At 29.8% G+C, this 20,536-nt stretch overlaps 1 protein-coding gene across 2 annotated transcripts; it reads right to left on the bottom strand.

The window, feature by feature from the left end:
• Positions 1 to 813: 813 nt before the first annotated feature.
• LOC149897265 (uncharacterized) lies at positions 814 to 1,962 on the bottom strand. 2 transcript variants are annotated; one of them, XM_090116789.1, is made up of 3 exons: positions 1,303 to 1,962; positions 1,156 to 1,225; positions 814 to 1,072 (listed from the first exon to the last, which is right to left on the bottom strand). In XM_090116789.1, exons 1-3 carry the CDS (start codon positions 1,489 to 1,491, stop codon positions 1,047 to 1,049), a joined length of 285 nt encoding a protein of 94 aa, XP_089972915.1. In that variant the 5' UTR covers positions 1,492 to 1,962; the 3' UTR covers positions 814 to 1,046. The 2 variants fall into 2 exon arrangements, with proteins under 2 accessions (XP_089972915.1, XP_089972914.1); XM_090116788.1 differs by having other exon boundaries at positions 814 to 1,225.
• Between the last annotated feature and the right edge of the window lie 18,574 nt (positions 1,963 to 20,536).

Genomic DNA, 20,536 nt, shown 5'->3' with positions numbered 1-20,536 from the left:
CCTCTTGTCTTGTTTATACACTAACAAAAAACTGAATTATATAAATAAGTCCCCCTGTCGAGTGTAGCTGATATTAAAATGTCGAAATTAACAAATAGTTAATTGTTATCGTCATTTTTCCTTATCTAGTTACATTAAATTGAATTTTGTTGATTTTTTATTGAAGTTGTTTTCTCAATGTTTCTAATCCCTTAGGTATTTTAGTGATTTAGCTGTAAGCCAACAATTTAAATAGGACTATTAATTAGTTAAAATCTTTAGCTTAGTTTTCTTTATCCATTCATCAGTGCTATTTTTTTGATTCTATCATTTTAAAATTTCTATATGATAAGGTAGTATAGGTACCTACCTACGGAATTAGGTGTTACGAAGCCTACCTACCTTTATTTATTAATACCTACGTTATCAATACATATAATAAAATTGTAGAAAAGTAGTGTCTGTACAATTGAAATATGTAAAAAAAAATTAGCAGGTGTTATTATTTAATAAAAAATATGGTTAAAACTTATAAATATATAGGTAATTCTACATCGCCATCATTTCATCTTACACTTACATAGTAGAATTTATTAATTTAAGTTCTTCATACACTGTTTTTGAATCGAACATATGAAAAATGATTCATGATCATTAATTAAATGGCATAAGAAAAAGCTAATTTTAAGTAGGTAAGTAGGTACTAAACATTATCTTGTGTAGTAGATGGTAGGCAATTATCTAATCAAATCTACATAGATTAATTATATTAAGTTTCATAATATTAATAATTATTTTTGAATTTGAATTGCGAATAAAACAACAATAATTGAAACTAAAATTATTTTATTAACATGATTATATTATTCAACTAATGGTGACAGTAAGTAATACATTTTTTCATTTTTAAAGAAAATCTATAGGTATAAAATATAAATTTATACAAAATCAAAATAACAAAAAACGAATAACATACAACTTAAATAAAATCTATACATAAAAAAACGTAGGCAATACTGATTAACACTTGGGGCGTGATCTACAAAATAATAATCGAAGAAAATACGCTACCCCGAGTACTGCATTAACTTACCTTAAATGCAAATTATACAATATTATTACTATATGCTTTCCACTATAATTCAGCAAGGCTGCCAGAAGAAAAGAATTGCTTACCTGTTGCACTTATTTCACTCTTCTGTGATTTAATTTTCTTTAAGGTTTTGCTTTTGTATTCATTGTAGAACTAAAAAAGTGCAAAAATTATATTAATGATACATTTTGCATACCTATTATTAAATAATACTGTATATAGGTACTTACTGTGCGCCATTCTGCGGGAGTTTTATTGGGGCAGTCCACCGATATGGAATTTAAAATTTGGGCGCATTCCATCCAATATCTTTTGCTTAAACTTCGCCCTTCATTGGTGCGGCTGCAGTAGCCAAGCGCCAGGTCTTGGTGGTTTTCCAAAAAATCAATTAGAGCCGAAATTTGCTCTATTAGCACCATTTTTCAATATTATAAATAAATAAAACACAATGAAAATAAATAGCTAAACACCGGCCGCTAGAATTGTAAACAAGTAGTAATGTCACATTTGACTTTGACAGCTAAACAGATAAAACATTATTGAGTTTCACTTTTATCCGCGTTACACATTTTAATGTTTTTGCTATTTACGAACTTCTTACTACTTCAGATTGCTTATAACATTATTAAATAATATGTAAAAATGTTTAAAAATGAAATCTGGCATGAGTAAATGTTAAAATTTAGTAGTAGTTTTTCGAAAATCATTTCTACTACCGGGTTTTATAATAATGGCAATACGACAATGTCATTCTGCCACGATTCCATTACGAGACCACTGACCGACCACTGATCGACCATTATGAATTTAGCAGATTACAAACTTTTATCAAAATGACAATGGGATCGTGTTGGAATGACGAATTTATAAAAAATAGCAGACTTGGGGCCCTGGTTCGGTGTCTCTGGTTTTATCCAATTCGATTTTTGACTGTAAAGCATTTTGTGGCAACTTTAACAAGGTTATCGACCGTTTTAATATTTTATATACCTACAAAATGTACATATTTTTCCATGTAAGATTTCATAAAACAGTTATCCATAATATTCTACCTGCGTTAAGAGAACGTTAGTGCAACATATAATAAAAAAAATCAAATCAAATCCACATTCCTCCATTTATTAAGAAAATTAATTTAAGAAGTTTTAAAATATTGCTGGCAACACTATCCTGTAATTTGTTTTAAAGAATTATTCTTAACTAAATAAATGAACTAGCAACACTAAGTACTTACTTGGTGAATGGCCAAAGTATCTGTTAATGTTTTTAACTTTGTAAGAGCATCGTTATTTATGTTTTGAATTTAGAATATAGTTTTTTTTCTAAGCTTTTTAACCTATGAAGAAAAATATGGGTGTTATAATTTTTTTATTTTGAAGAAATGTTGATGAAATGGGCTAGAAAATATCATTGGTAAAGTAAGTGCTATTTTATAATAAATAACTAGCTTTCCGCCCGCGTCTTTGCCCGCTTTTCATCAAAATCCGTTGCGTAGTTTTAAAGATTTATAAGCATACATAGTGACATATAGACAGAGAAAGCGACTTTGTTTTATATTAGGTAGTGATTAGTGACCATATATTCCGCATACATACACACAGTCATAAGCAATTAATTTTTTCAATAAAATATCAACATTTGCTTGAATATATGCTAGGTATACCTTTTTGTATAAACTACTAGCGGTCCGCCCCGGCTTCGCCCGTGGTACATAATTATTTACGTTTTCTCTACATAAGAACCATCCTCGTACTTCAAGGAATATAATAAAAAAAGAATTATCGAAATCGGTTCAGCCGTTCTCGAGTTATGCGCTTACCAACACATTTTGCGATTAATTTTTATATAAACTATAAATAAATTGATATCATCAAAAGCTTTTCTAGGCCAATTCAATATTTTAAAAGACATTTATTCTATAATTTAGTTTGTGCTGAAAATTCTTATTTTAAACGCTTTAACGCCATTTTATACGCATGGTAATTCACTTTAAACATAGATGAATGTAGGTATATGAGTGAATTGTATTGAATTCCGTCATTTTTAAGCTAAGCTCATCACACCAAAATCTCATAAATACACAAGTATAAAATAAATAGCTGTCTGTATTTCCCGCTAAACAAACAATAGCATTAAAACTCTTTATGATATATCACACGAGAGACACCATCCGTCCTAACAATACTGCATTGTCACATCTCCACAATAGAGATATCAATTATTTCATTTAATCCGAGCTTAAACGCCACGTTAAATGTGTTTATAGCTTTATTGCACTGTATTTTACATTACATAAAGTCGCTTATATGAAGGATTTGTTAATCTCTAATTTATAAAATCCTCCTGTCGTGGTACCTATTTGTAGCGGTACCTATGACCGTTTCTGAAACTTTGTGTGCATATTGTGTACCGTGGTCAGAGAATCGGACAATATACATATAATATTTTTCACACCCCTAAGTGAAAGTAAGGCAAAACAACGTTTGCCGGGACAGCAAATATTTTTATCTATACATATAATAAATCTGTAGAAGGGTCAATTCTGTACATTGAAAATATTGAAAAAATAAATAGCAGGGGGTGTTACTGGATCGATACCAAACCCAAATATGTGATTAAAAAAATTTTTGTCTGTCTGTCTGTCTGTCTGTCTGTATGTGAAGACGTCACGTGAAAACTAACGGTTCGATTTCGATGAAACTTGGTATAATTATACCTTATTATCCTAGGCGTAAAATAGGATACTTTTTATCCTGAAAAAATACGAAGAAAAAAAATAATCTTAATTTTTCAGTTTTATCCATAGACGTTGTTCTGGAGAACAGCGAACACACGTTGGGTATTATTATAGGCCTAGCCGTATTTGAGTCCAATAGATATATTTTATAAGATGTTATTGTCAGAGTTACTCAAAATGGAGAAATAAACCATCCACGCGAAGACCGACATCCGCGCGGACGGAGTCGCGGGCGGAAGCTAGTTATAATTATAAATACGAATATTCGTTTGAAAGAATAAATATTTAAATATATCATAAATATGTACCGTATGGAAGAATAGTTACTAAACCACAACTATCTAACGGCTGAAAAAGTCTGGATTTAATTCGGTATTAGCGTAGTATATTATTATTAGTCTGTGGTATTAGGTAATTTTTTTACTTACTCAATAATTAAGTTTCCAAAGCTTTGGGTTATAAATATGATTCAATATGTATAGGTTAGAATTCCATCAATGAATATTACGTTAAAAGCAATAGCATGTAGGAAAAAATTATGCAAAATTTGGGATCCGTCGGATCTTTGAAGACGGGTTAGATAGGATGTCATCTTATTGAATTTTTAATATTATCTTATCTTTAATCAAGTTTAAATATAAATGGAAAAAGGTTGAGATGATCATGTAAGATAGGATTTTATAAACGACTTTCTTTTATTCATTATTTACCTATAATCATAAAATGATAAACGATACAAATTGATAAGTGATTCTGAATGTTATTACGAAGGATATAGGTTCTTCTTTCACACTGATGTTACTCAAACATCAGTATGAATATATTGTGCTTTCTAATTAAAAATGAGGTTCATGTTTGTTATATTATGCACATGTTTACAAAATAGTCAAAAAGTTGAACATTATTTGAATTGTGTAAGGTTTTTTCAAATACAATTTATTTATTAGAAGACGTTGTGATAGTGCTATCCGCTGGTCGTAATTCTAAGATATGATGATCTACACGTACCACATTTAATAAATCTACAATGTGTGAAAACAAAGATACTTTTATCATCACGATGTGTGAACTATATATAAAATTCTAATATATATATATCTTATTATATATAAAATTCTCGTGTCACAATGTTAGTCTGCATACTCCTCCGAAACGGGTGGACCGATTCTCATGAAATTTTCTGTGCATATCGGGTAAGTCTGAGAATCGGCCAACATCTATTTTTCATATGTACCACGGGCGAAGCCGGGGCGGACCGCTAGTCTTATATATAAAATTCTCGTGTCACAACGTTAGTCTGCATACTCCTCCGAAACGGGTGGACCGATTCTCATGAAATTTTCTGTGCATATCGGGTAAGTCTGAGAATCGGCCAACATCTATTTTTCATATGTACCACGGGCGAAGCCGGGGCGGACCGCTAGTAATATATATAAAATTCTCGTGTCACAATGTTAGTCTGCATCATGTCTGCATACTCCTCCGAAACGGGTGGACCGATTCTCATGAAATTTTCTGTGCATATCGGGTAAGTCTGAGAATCGGCCAACATCTATTTTTCATATGTACCACGGGCGAAGCCGGGGCGGACCGCTAGTATAATATAATATTCTCTAAAATAGTGCGAAACGACGACCCATTTAACCGAGATGTTGATAAATAACAGTTTATACTTTAGTGAAATACATACAGGCACATTTTTTTTATTGCAGACAGGGAAAGCGCTTGACCACAATCTCGCCTGATGAAAAGCTAAGAAGTGGTTACCAATACTAATATTGAAAAAATATTATGTTTTTTTGTCCGGGTTTTATTAAAGAGCCCTTCGTAAGCAAACACAATGATATAGATATCAATACATTGGTCCAGATAACCGAAATGCGGTTATCCGTAACCAAATATTAAAATATTTTTTTAGATAGACCTTGACATAAAGTAGGAATGGCAATAATCTTATTTTCATGCTCAATTCCCGATATATTTTTTGTGGTTATTTTTAATTAAAGAGTGGGTAAGTAGTTAAAGTTTTTCTTGTGTGAATATAAAGATTAATAAATTAAATAATCAAATAGGTACGTAAACTATGGAGCAACTTTAATTGTACGTACATACCTATTATACAACAAATAGGTATATTAACAAAGCGTAAACTTATTAAATTATTCTAGAAGAAACTTTTTTAGGTATTTCCCTCCTTTTCATTTCTGCCAATTGCATATCTGCGTTCCTTTTCACAATGTTTTGATTATAATTCAAAATGTATTTGTAAAATTGATACCAGAGTTTCACAATATTAAATTAAAATCGCCCGTTATTAATCTTCATGTGTTTTGTTAATTTTGTTTATAATTTATTATTATAAGCCGTAGGTATATATTTTTAGACAAAGTTTTAAAACAACACCTGTGTGTGTGAATTTATGAAATGAAATTAGGAATAATGAGGGTCTAACCCTCTTCATGCTAAAAAATGTATTGGAAGTAAACTGTTAATGACATCAATGAAGGTTTTACCCTACAGGATGTGTTTTGTTAGTTTATGTAGATTTTTTATGTTTTATAGTAGCAATGCATCGCAGGGATGTAACAATCAATGTAATCTTCTTATATATAAAATTCTCGTGTCACAATGTTAGTCTGCATACTCCTCCGAAACGGGTGGACCGATTCTCAAGAAATTTTCTGTGCATATCGGGTAAGTCTGAGAATCGGCCAACATCTATTTTTCATAATATGTACGACGGGCGAAGCCGGGGCGGACCGCTAGTTACTTATAAAAAAACATGTATAATTCCTGAATGAATTAAGGTGTGAAGTCAAAATATGAAATATATAAAAGCTCTTCTTATTCTTCAAAATATGTTAGAGCTTTAAGTTGATGTGTATACTGTATACATATTGCACATATGAACACATTACACAATGCACATTTTGAATCATATTATGCATAATGTGAACCTACCTCTATATTTGTATTTATTGGGAGTACATAAAGGCTATATTTTAATCAATGAAGCATCATATCGTTGCTTTACCTTATTTTAACTCGCTTTCCAAAGAGTTTTAAAATGAGTTTTCCGAAAAGCTTCAAAAGTAAAGTGAAATAAGTTTTGAGAATTTAATTTACGATATTCCAATATTTTGGACTTTTAAGGATTTAATTTACGATATTACATTAAAATATAATTATTGTGTATTATTCACAATAATAAATAACATTAGGATCATATATTAAACAGATAAAACCCCATGTCTATAAAATGAGTATGAAAACATATAGTGACAACGCACTTAGACGCCTGACGGGAGTGAGTGCAAAAATAGATATTAATGCTTCCATATAAAAGCATTGTTTCTTTGTTTTATTCTAAAACATTCTATTTTAAAAGATAATTTTTTATTCGGTTGAACGTTAAAAATTTGAAAGCTCAATTGTGGTGATGAAATAATTATTTTAATTTTATAATTGGATATTATCCCTACTAATATAAATGCGAAAGTAACTGTCTGTCTGTCTGTCAGCGTAACAACGCTTTCCCGCGATTTTGATGATATTTGGCACCGACTATTATTTATCTTTAGACCCTGAGAAAGAACATAGGCTACCTTTTATTGCGAAATATGTACCACGGGCGAAGCCGGGGCGGACCGCTTGTAACAATATAAATCTTTTATTTTGTACCTACTACATGCAGTTACATCAGAATTAGTGTTGGTAAAGAGAGTTAACTATTTGCTTACAGAACTAGAGTATATTACAATATATTATCTATGGAAATTAAATAATGAATTGGTTGAAATAAATAAAGAAAAAGTATCAGTAAGTGAAAATAATAGACAGATTTTTTTCAACATTACTACATACTTTCAGTCACAAACGAATCAATTTTCACTAAAAACTACTCTGCTCAATGATTCAAACATTGGTCACGTATTTAATACATTATTTACGTTCTGGTTGATTTCCTACATTCATGATTATCAGGCGTACCAGTTATTGAAAATGGCCTGCTTTTAAATAAAATTGAATACACAATATGTGTATTGTAAACAATAACACTACAGTTAACTACTACAAAATGTATGTATTTACTTAAATGTGTTATGTATTTTTTATTAAAATACCTGAACACAACCAGTGTTGCTAGTTTAAAGGCTTCTTAACTATAGATAGCCTATTTGCTCCTTTGCTTGCTCTATTTAAAAAAAAAATGATACCTAGAATGCGTTCAAATTAAGAATATAAGATTTAGCGCCATTTTGTGTTCACGATCGTCAAGGTTGTTAATTCAAACGAAATAATAATCTAAATTATGCAATAACGTTTACATTAATTTGATAAAAGAGTCCGGCAAAATAAATTAAATCTTTATAATTGCAGGAGAGGACAAAAAGTACTCCGAAAGGTATGTAAATGCTATTTTTCAATTGACATGTTTTTAGGAGGATCTTATAACATAAATTGTTTTTAGAACTAGTTAGGTTATTTATAAGAAATCATTGGAAATAATACTTTTCCTAATTAAAGGGTATTTAGTTTTAATTTAAAGGAATAGTTATACAGAAATTGTTCCAAGAATATAAATAATATAAAATAATTCATGGAATCAGTTGAAAGAGCATATTGCATACAAATATATTCCTTAGAATTGGTAAGTCTTCGTGATAAAATAATATAAAGATTTGAGTTTCTTTTAACGGAAATCATTTGCATATTATATTACATATTAGTAAATACTAGCTTGTCGCTCGCGGCTTCGCTCACTTTATCTAAAACTTAACAAATTATATAACTTCCTCGAGAACCACTCTAGAAAATCTCTTGCGTAGTTGTAAAGATCTATATTTTACTAGCTTCCGCCCGCGGCTTCGCCCGCGTGGTGTTTTGATAAAAGGTAGCCTATGTTCTTTCTCAGGGTCTAAAGATTGTCTGCGCCAAATTTCATCAAAATCGGTTGAGAGGTTTAAGCGGGAAAGCGTATTAGTAGGGATAGGTACTAATGTATAGGCTACTTAGTTTGGTGTGATTTTCCATCTCTTTCGCACACAATTATTTATTATGACCACCATATATTTTGGGCTTATACATCAGTTATCTACTTTCCACTAAGACAGCATAACTCAATTTATTTTTAGCTATTTATTCATACAGTATTGCGTTAGAATTTAATTAAACGAATTATAACAGAAACATCTTAACAATATAAAGGGGTGTAAATTGAAGAATTGATGAGGATTTTAATTAAAATTAAACGTCATTGTCACATTTACAGACGCTCTCGATTATTTAACTATCTTTTAATTAACCATTTGTCAGCGAAATTAAGTCAATTTTTATCAAATATTATGTAACCTATTTCGTAGATTGTAGGTTTAATATTTGTTTGTTGTTAGTAGTGTATTAGTATTTGTATAAATAATTATAGTGTTAGTCAGTACCGTACGTTTAATCACGTAAAGTTAATTGATGTATGTAATAATAAATATATAGTTTAAATAAATTATGATGAACAAACCCGATACATAATAATATTACTTATGTTAAAAAATAAAAAGATCGGAGGTGTATGTAAAAAATGTTTTTACAGCTGGTTATGGTACATTCAAACGAAACTGGGTGATTGTCTTTTGTTAATGTTTAAACGAATGTTTAAATCAATTTAATGACCTCACTGTTAAGTGTAGATACGTGACTCAAAATACATAATTACATGAATAAATTGCATTTTAATACCGTTAAAAGTTGAGGTACGGTACGCCCATTTCAAAAACTGTGTAATAAATTAAGTGTAGTATACTGTGTTCGTATTGAAATTTGTGGATTTTTTGTTGTTGTTGGACAGTCAATTTATCGAGGAAGACATTATTTAGGCACAGTAGGGCCAATAGCAGTAGTGAATGATTAAAAAATATTCCTGTGGGGGTTAGATGTAGTTTCGTAGACATAGACGTAGAAAGAGAGAAAAGCTGTCTTTACGACATCTTTTCCGGTTTCACTTCTCAATCGCTGAACGAAAGATTTGTTTCTAATAATAATTAAAAGATAGAAATTAAGAGAAGGACGCAAATTACTAAAACTCCAATACCGCCTTATTTTTGTACCCAGAAAAAAGGGAATACTGGAAAGTTTTTCTATAATAATAAGTACTGAACTCATAACGCACTAAACATGAAAAGATATAGACAACAAAAGAAATATAGATTAAAAATATAAACTGCAAATAGTTTATCTCAACCATAACAATTTATTCATTTCCACATAACGGAAGGTAGACAAAGTCAATTTACATTTGCTATAAAAACAAAAACATCTTGTACAGTTTTCTGTTGAAAATGAATGTTTAATACCAGAACACGATGGCCTGAAGCGTTTTATATAATAACTAAATAATAATTTTAAATGTTTTTTTTTATTATTGTATGTACTAACAATTACGTAGGCGAACAGTTTATAATTGTAAGTATTTTCATGAAATTAATTTGAGTAGTATTAATAAATTATAATTTTCTATCTATATTTTTAAGTTACTTTTGTTTAGAACGTAGGCAATAACATAATTAGGAGAAGCCACTGGCTCCTGAGACGGTGTTTTACTAATTCAGGAGCCTGGATTCATATTCAAGCTGTATTTATTAAGTTAAAGTCTTATTTTATTTCTTTAGAAACTTTGTCAATAATTTTCAAAATATTTTCAATTATTGACATGAAGATCTGTATTATTCAAGACTGTATAATTAAAGATACAAAATATAAAACCGGCTACTCACCTGCAGGAGGGGCAATTTTGAAATTGGACCCTTAATTATTGTGATGTGTATATGCAAGCGGGGGCAATTTAGAGAACAACTGAAATTGCTCCGACCGCCGACAAACCGAGATTGTTTGTGCCCTTGCGGCAGGTACGTGAGTAGCCGGCCTAATCCTACTAATTTTAGAAAGTCATTAAAGTAATTTAATTGTTAAAACGCAACAATTATGCTAGAAGAAGTAATGAGGATTCGAAAAAGGTTCAGAAATAAATGAATTTAAATTAATTTAAAGGTCAAAGAATCGTATACATATTGCTTTTCATAAGTTTATATTATCCTTTGATCCGGTTTGCGAAACATTTAAGGGTTTTGTTACTAAGAGAATAAAATGGTGATTTTTAAACGTATTTATTAATTAAAAACTCAGTCTAGACTTTATGCAGCATTTGAAAATCTATCTATTTATTTATTTATAACTCATTATTGTACAAAACAATTAAAGAAATGTAGTACAAACTAATAAGGTGCAACAATTATTTTGCACAATAGGCGGCCTTATTGCTACACAGCAATCTCTTCCAGGCAACGTGGTAGGAAAGGACATGTGAGAAGAATAAGGATAGAGGATCAATTTGAATATGTAGATAATAATATGTAGTTAATGCATTATGTTGGAAATAATAATTGAATGTAAATTTTGTACATTTTAATTTATTTTTAACTTGTACCTATACCAAATCTTGCTTAAATTTTGACTAGATTGCGTAACGACATATTATATTTTAATATTAATAAGATTATATTTGTAGGTACATTGTTATTTACAATTATAGTTAGTATTTTATCATATTATAATTGTTATAATTATGTAATTTGTTTATTATTTTGTTGCGATCTTATGGAAGATAAATTTTTGATCATTTTTTCTTAGTACCTAATGACTACTGAATTCCAAAACTACTTAGTCAATTTGGGGAATTCTCTCATAGCTAATAAAGCTGAAGCTAATAAATAGAACACGGATTATTTTCTTCAATTAAAGTTAATGTTAAAATAAATTGATCGTATCCAAAATCCTCACATTATTATTCTGGGTTTGGTGTCCTATTTAAACATTGTTTCATTTGATGGTGATTTAAATAATTTTGTTAAATCGTAAAATACTAACCTTAAAAGAGGATAACGTTTGGAAAAGTAAAGATTTGTAACCGATTTAAATTGCGGTACGCATTTGAATACTTTTACAAGGAGCGCGCGTGATAATATATAATTATGGTTTTATAATGATTAAATCGTGTTGTTTATGGTTATATTGTATTTCAACAATTGCGTTATTTATTTTATTTATTTACTAGCTTTCCGCCCGCGGCTTCGCCCGCGTTTTCAAAGAAAAACCCGTTCCCGTAGGATTTCCGGGATAAAACCTATCCTATGTCCTTTCTCGGGTATCAAAATATCTCTATACCAAATTTCATGCAAATTGGTTCAGTAGTTAAGGCGTGATTGAGTAACAGACAGACAGACAGAGTTACTTTCGCATTTATAATATTAGTATGGATTTAACACTTTATTACACATATTATTTTTCTAAAATTTAAAAGTAAATACTAAGTCTCATAGTAACAGCTTTAATATGTGTAACGGGGCGGCCTTATCTACACTATCTATACTAATATTATAAACTGAAGAGTTTGTTTGTTTGTTTGATCGCGCTAAACTCAGGAACTACTGGTCAGATTTGAAAAATTCTTTCGGTGTTAGATAGCCCATTTATCGAGGAAGGCTATAGGTAGGCTATATATCGTCACGCTAAGACCAATAGGAGCGGAGCAATGCGGGTGAAACCGCGGGGCACAGCTAGTCACTCATATACTAATACACAAGAGAAAATAGACAGTTTCTAATCTAGGAGTCAAAACATACAAGTACTATGTTATAGTCATTTTCTGATGAATAAAAACATAATTATAATGGGCGTTTTAAATCCCACAAAAAAACTTTTCAATTCTTGTCATCTTGTGATAAAATTAAATGGTGATAATTATAAATTATGCATCACAATTGATACGTAACAATGTTCATACATTTACATGTATACTCTAAGGCTCTAAAGTCCACAGGTCATTCAGGATACCTAGATTGGAGACAATTAATCATGCAATGAGGCACAGCTCAAAGTAGCCTGTTTACCCCACCTCGTGTTTACTATGCTAACCCCGTAGAACAGGCAAGTCAAAGGTTTCATTGGAAGCTCTAATTACAATTAAACAATCTTATTTATTAAATTAACTCTAGGCACAGGGGTTTTAGAATATAATGTTCTAAAAGCTACATTCATTACAAATATAAATAAATTACATATCTATTTATTTTCAGGACAATTTTCGCACACATTGACATTGATCCCATACTAAGCTTTTCGCTTGTGTTATGGAAACCAGATGACTGATAAACATAATCGGATGATCGGAATCGAACCCACGACCTCTGAATTGGAAGGCAAATATAGTGAAATCATTGTTTTTGTCAGTTAGAAATCAAGTAGGAATTTTGAAACCGGAATTTGTACGAATAAAATAGAAAAAAAAATACTTAGTTTGCCACATAACTTTTGATTTTGATTGTGCTGTTGAAATAGGACTGTTACTTTTACATCCAAATGGGAATTTATTTGTTTATTGTTGTTGTAGAATTTTTTTTAACGAAAAACTACTTCTTTTCCATTTACTTACTGATTGCTTGTGATTGTGTAGTAGTATATGTATCCTATAGTTAGAAAATATTTTTAAATCGATTGCATTTGGATAACTTACATAACTGTATCAAATTCGCACAAGAAATATCATACAATCTGATAAATAATTGTCTAATGATTTCAGATTATCACCCTTTACTGAATGTATGTTAAATTATTAAATTATAATCAAGTTACTTATGTAAATTGTATTAAATCCTCTACTATGTCCTTATTTGATAGATGACTAAAGTTATGTGACCGTATAGAGATCCATCTTTTAGGCTCTTTACCAAATAATAATATTTAAATATATTTTTTGAGGATTTTGTAAATATGTTTCGTATTTTTTTATAAAGTATACTTTTTCACGCGGTTTTATCCGCATCCGGTCCTATTGGTTTTACCGTGATGATAATAATATCTAGCCTTTCTAAAATAATAATAATAATAAAATAATTTTTTAATTCAGACCCGCAGTTCTTGAGATTAGCGCATAACAAAACCAAACAAACAAACTCTACGGCTTTATAATATAAGTACAGATTTTTTAATTTAGATGCATACCATGATGACACAAATGTCCGATTTCTAAGCTCGTTTTGAGAATTAATTTGTCGATTGAGTAATTTAAACAATATGAACTCATAAAATTTTGTATCATTCTATAAAATTGCGAAAACTTTGCAAAGAAAACCGTGGTATACTTCGCAATATCCCCTCTGTTATGTAACAATATAAGAAATATACTTAAAAGTTTTGCAAAATGTATTTCGCGATTATTAATCGTAAGAAATGTGATTTGGTTGCTTTCGCAATGTTAAAAAAACATGTAACTTTGCGAACTTTTAATTATTGACCTTCAAATATGTGTTATGCAAATAATATAATGTTTTAGGTTTCAGTTTATTAGAAAGGTTATTTCTGTTTTATGTGTTAAAGTATAGGTACTATAATGATAAAATTGTTCTATGTCATTTGTAAAGAATAGGTACGTGCTAGATATTTCTGCGTAACTACTGAAATGTGTCTCAAAAACATATAAACAGCTGTGCCCCGCGGTTTTACCCACATTGCTCCGATGTTATTGGTCTTAGCGTGATGCTATTATAACCTATAGCCTTTCTCAATAAGGAATTTTTCAAATGGGACCAGTAGTTCCTGAGATTAGCGCTTTCTAAACACTCTTCAGCTTTTTATAGAACTGCAGATGTTATTTTTGTAATTTACGGTTTATTAGGAAGTTTGGTTCAGTATCAATCATTTAAAAGTATACTGTGAGCTTATCTTTAGAGCTATTTCATCATAACTAGTCAAGTATCTCAGTAGTATGTACAATGTAGTATGTAATAAATTGAATTATGCGAGGGTAACGATAAAAATGTTCATGTATTGAAGTTTTGGACTAGTTCCAAATTCGATGGCTGCGATAAAATAAATTTATGAACATACTGACGGAAACATACATCGAAATCAGTATGTGTAATCGGAATAAAGATATTAAAACTTTATTGTTTGATAATTTCTTAGAATTTTGTTTTTATATTAATCAACTAGCATTCCGCCCGAGCCTTTGCCCGCTATGTCAAAAACATAATAAATTATATACTAAAACCTTCCTCTTGAATCACTCTATCTATTAAAAAAAACCGCATCAAAATCCGTGGCGTAATTTTAAAGATTTAAGCATACATAGGGACATAGGGACAGAGAAAGCAACTTTGTTTTATACTATGTAGTGGTCTATCAAAAGTTTTAGTCAAATTTCTTATATCAAAATTATCATTTACATTAAACTAAAATTATTGTTTTTAACTTTTATTAATAAGGGCGAAAGGCATTCACAGCGCAATGCCTTTCGTCTTCTACTTTTTCTTTTGTCTTATTTTATTTGGTCTATAAAAAAGTATGATTTTGTTATGTTCATGTTTCTAATGGTCTTACTGTTGACCTCATTTTGATATAAGTCCAAAAGAATAAAATTAATGACCACAATCAATTGTTTTTACTTGGCACAGGACTAAAGTTACTATTTCATTAATCTATATTATATAAACTATTTTTGCCTTGAAATTTGTGAATAAAAGGCACATTATAAGAGTCCGTTTATCACCGATATCTGTATTTAGATATATATGTATTAGGATAACACTGAATTTAAATGATATTTGCTTGGTTAATTTTTTCTCTGCTTGGATTAAGACAACTAGATAAATTAAAATGCACTTACTTTTCGGGCGGAGCCGGGGCAAACTACTAGTTGTTTACAGGCTTGTATTTCGATTATTTGTTATGTACTAAACAGATGCACTAACAACTGACCTATTGCTATATTTTATAATGTATGATATATAAATAGTTTTCTTGATCAGAATTTGACGTGGACCTGAAAATATTCATATGACGTAAAACAACAAGTATATTTTTCTATAGAAGTGTAGATATGCAGTTTTAAAGTTTATCTACCTAATATATGATTTGAAACTTGTAAAAGTTTGATTTCGCTTCACTACTTACTTAGTCGCTTTTCGCCGTCTATGTGTATGTATGAGATCTTTAAAATTACGAAACAGATTTTGATGTGTTTTTTTTATAGACAGAGTGGTTCTCGAGGAAGGCTTTATCATATAATTTATTAGGTTTAGAAAAAGCGGCCGAAGATGCGGGTGGAAAGCTCGTTAATAATAACACATATTAGGATAATTAATTGCTTTTTATAATTCAAAAAATTATCATTACCTAGTTAAAGTAATGTTGAGTTTATGCTTAAGTTTGATAATTGTATTATAGTACAACAAACTACATATTATATTGAACTAAAAGGTCTCTTCTCCATTAGTGATCATTATGTGTATAGTATTCACATTATGAAACAATTAATTATCAATTTTAACTTATTGACCTGAAATATTTGCCTTCTTTTAAGACACGTTTTATTTAAACCAATTGTGTTTTATACAAATATACATTAATATCTTTTTCGTTATTTTTAGAACAATAATTTAAAACTAAATATTAATTTATTATACTAGTTGTGGTCTGAGTAATCGTTTTTTAGTAATAGATATAATATATAATACAATTTTAAAATATTTTATAAACTTGAATATGTATTAAGATTAAAAATATTTATTTAGTAAATTAATAATAAATATTTTTACAAGAAATTGTTAAGGAACCTTCTGTTATTAGATGAAATGGTTTAGGCCTGAAGCGTTAGCTTAAAAATAATAAAGAAGTGGCCGACTCTTACGCATTATTTAACGATAAATTTAATTACAATATAAAAATGTTAAAAATATATTTAAAAATGAATTTTATAATGCAATATAATATCCTTTAATTAAATGTGAACTCTGAAAAAATATACGATACTATACTAAAGTTACCTTATACACAAATGTATGTCTCTATTTACTTCTATATGTACACTTAATATAAAATTAATCTTTTAAATAAATACAAAAACTTCAGAACTCACCGTACACACTACACTCGCGTAACTTTGAACGCGCGTAGCACGTCTACGGCGTAGCGGGACAGCTACGGTTTTGCTTTACGATAAGCTCACCCGTAGCTTATATGTGCGAGGATGGTGACGTCACTTTGAGATGTCAAGAGCATGGTACGTGGGCTTGTGGTCACAATTTATGGTGTTATTGTATCCTTTTTCTTAAGTTGTGTAATTATTAACTGGACATAGTATTTAAAGCGATCTGATATTCCTTTGAAGGTGAACCTTCATTGTGATCGTGTTACGAAAATTTTAAAGTATTAATTTGAGAGTTTGAATAAAAGGGCTTAAGAAGTGATAAGTAGGTGTACTGATAGAATTTTAGGCGGCTTTTAAAGTATTATTAAATATAATTCCTATAAACTATGCAATTGGCGGCCAGTTGTGAGTGCATTCGACTTGCATTTGAAACTTAGCGTTTCGTGACTATTTCAATTCTCCTACTTTCTAATTAATCTGCTCACTATCTACATTACCTCTGCTCCAATTAGTCAGATCTTCACCAAACCCTAACAACGAGGAACCAAAGACTTCGACGATATTTACAAGCGTAGTTGAGATTATGGCCTAAACTCTACAGCATGCCTAAACCCATATTATATTATTTACACACAGTAATAATAAATAGATGTTAAAATCTTTTTTATCCTGAAATTTCGAATATTTTATAATATCGTAATAATCGCGTACGTATTTTCATGTGATTTTTATAATAATAAATATTTATAGTAACTACAAAATATTCGAAATTTCATGATAAAAAAAGATTAATTTTGTTATATACAAAATAAATAATATATAGGTAAATATTTTCAATTTGTATATTAACAGAATTCCTAAACATGTAAGTATAATTAAAATCAGAGCTATTGTCTGTCTTTAGGTAGTGCTTTACATTGTCTTTTAACAATGCAAGTATAATCATCTACGTTAATTTAATAAGGGCTTAACTAGGATTAGCTTTAAAATATCATCTTAGTTTCCTTGTACATTAATTTATAAATAGATCTAAAACTTTCCACCATCTACCGTTCTACTTAACAAATAAAGCTAAAATCTTCCTCAAGAACTACGCTTTTCATTAGCAAAAACAGAATCAAAATCGGTGCAGTAGTTTTTCAGTGTATCGCGAACAGACGGACGTGGTGGAGACTTTGTTTAATAATATGTAGTGAAAACACAAATAATACATAGATTATACAAATATATAGGTAGGTATACGTATATTACTAACATTCTAAATTAATTCTGTTTACAGCTTCTAACAGGTAGGATCATACCCATATTATGTGGCTTCTCTAGACCTCTAAAACTTCACCAATACCATCAAAATAGGACTGTTGTCTAGATTTTTTCGATGATCTTAGTTTTATTAAAAAAAAGTTTGTAAAATTTTTTACAACCAAAACTTTCAATTTCTATGAGATGCTTTATGATTTAATGTTTGTGTTCTAAAGATCTAAACGATAAGCTTCAAAAAATATCTAACAAAATTATCTTTCAAGCGTATAAGGTAACAAACTTTTTAAATCAGTTGAAAATTATACACCAACGTACACAGAAAATGCGAAATTAAAAACGGGACAAATGAAAGATTTCCAACGTTGAACATTTAAGCTACTAATTTTGGCTTAATAGTGTCTTATCTGTATGTATTTTATGTATTATCAAACGTGACTTCTTTTACTTTGTAACAGATAAAATTTTACTTACCTATTATATATAGACATAAATACTATTATCAATATTGGGAGAAGCCTCTGGCTCCTGAGACACAGTTTTAACTAGTTCAGGAGTCGAAGGATTCATTATCTAGACTTGTACAATTATTATGTCAATAAAGATTTTTATTATTTTTTTTTTATTATTTGTTGCTCTACAAACTCGAATTTTTTTTAAAGTCTCATTTATCGAATCGGTTCGTCCTGGCCAGAATCAGGTAGACATTTTCTTGTAAATTTTTTAACTTTTTGAACGTTACTATCTGTCAGTTTTTATACTTAGTTTATCATAGTTATAATACTGTTTATAATATTATTACCAGTCACCACTGTAACAATAGTATTTTTTATTAGGATGTTGATATTATGTTATATCATGCAATATAAGGCATTAATTACATCTAAATTTAAATCTGAAACATTACGCATACATTTTATATTAAATAATTTTAGCTAAACAACACTTTAAAATGTTCTTACCTGAAATGTCTACACACAAATGGCGTCAAAGTTTTTATTTTTAAACACTTCCATATTTTACCTACATTCGAATAACAGACGTTATGTCTTGTTATCATGCAATGTGATAAGAATCGACTGCAAATACAACAGGAAATATTACCTACACGTGTCAAAATAACTTCGCAAAGTTTTCTGATACAACTATTAGTATTTTTTGTAATTGTTAAAAATGATGTGTTATTAATCGATAATCGATAATCGACAAGTCGTATAATCGGAATCAATATTTTATGAAAATCTTTTTTGTACGGTAATTCGAAGAACACATTATCAGTTCTAAGAAATTGTGTTCAACATTATTTTAAAAGTCAAGGGATGTTTGTGCTTCTTTTGCAAATAGTTGGCATAATACGTAAAAGAAGACTTATTTAAGGGAGTCTTACTTTAAACATGCTCTGAAAATTTTATTAGATCTCTTGTAGAGCAAAGAGTCTACTCTATATGTCTTAACTCTAAATCTTATGCCTCTACACCATCATAATTAGATGATGTGACTTGGAAAGATATGTACATTGGTAATATATCAACAAGTACACAAACCTCTGAAATTCGTTAAATTTTATAGGAAAATAGTCTCTTAAAATCCCTGATTAACAGAGTCTATCTACCAGTTTTTCGTAACTCAGCAATTAAATTTAACATTACAAGGATTGTAATTATCTCAGAGGTCTTAAACGCAAACACAATAAAGGGAGTCACAGAAGTCATCTAGGTTTGGTTATCCATAAAACCTACTTCCTTGATATTCGTTTGTTTATCACGCTGCAGCTGAAGGAAAGCGATCTCAATCAGTTTTACTACTACACGAATATAGTATCGTTAAATGTAAGGATGCTTTTCCACCAGAGATCTGCCATGCTTCGTTGCTGTAGAAGCGTTTGATATGATCCGCCAATCATATTATTCATTTATGCAATTGCTCTGGTGCTCCAGTGCTCTGGTGGAAAACCAACCACCCTAATGATATCGTTACATAATTAAATATTTTATAATTGTTTGAGTGCTTTGAGAAGGGGGAAATTATAAAAATTATTACATGCAATGTCTCATTTATTGTTGAAATAGAAGAGGGAGGAAGGTCAATATGTGGGTAGTCGCAACTTTTAAAAATACGATACTTTTTTAATTTATCTTCAAAATGTATATCGAGGTTTATCATTTCAATCTGTAGGTTCATTAATGATTCTGGAATCATTTGTGATATGTTCTCATTAATACAGGAACGCCCACATTTGATATCTATTGAACCTTCATTTTTAAATGAATCTATGAAAGTTGAATAAGGGCTGATTTTTCAATGCTTGGATAAAACTTATCCGTCCAATAAAGTATTACACGATAATATTAAAATGTCACGTAAACTGTCAAATACGGGCAATTAGAATACGTTTTTAAAATGGTAGTTTTATACATTATTCGACGAATAAGTTTTATCCAAGCATTGAAAAATCGGCCCTCAAATGTATTTTGGTATGTACAAATAAATG

Source organism: Colias eurytheme, chromosome 26 (assembly GCF_061535395.1).
Source record: "Colias eurytheme isolate Ceu_HAF_F1 chromosome 26, ilColEury1 Martin Lab GWU primary, whole genome shotgun sequence".
In the NCBI taxonomy this organism is placed as follows: Eukaryota; Metazoa; Arthropoda; class Insecta; order Lepidoptera; family Pieridae; genus Colias; species Colias eurytheme.
This window is presented reverse-complemented; position numbering and strand designations above follow the sequence as displayed.

Coding starts and splice junctions, on each gene's coding strand:
- LOC149897265 (XM_090116788.1), bottom strand. CDS start 1,491: ATGGTGCTAATAGAGCAAATTTCGGCTCTAATTGATTTTTTGGAAAAC. Junction 1,226..1,302: donor CTCCCGCAGAATGGCGCACA/GTAAGTACCTAT, acceptor GCACTTTTTTAG/TTCTACAATGAATACAAAAG.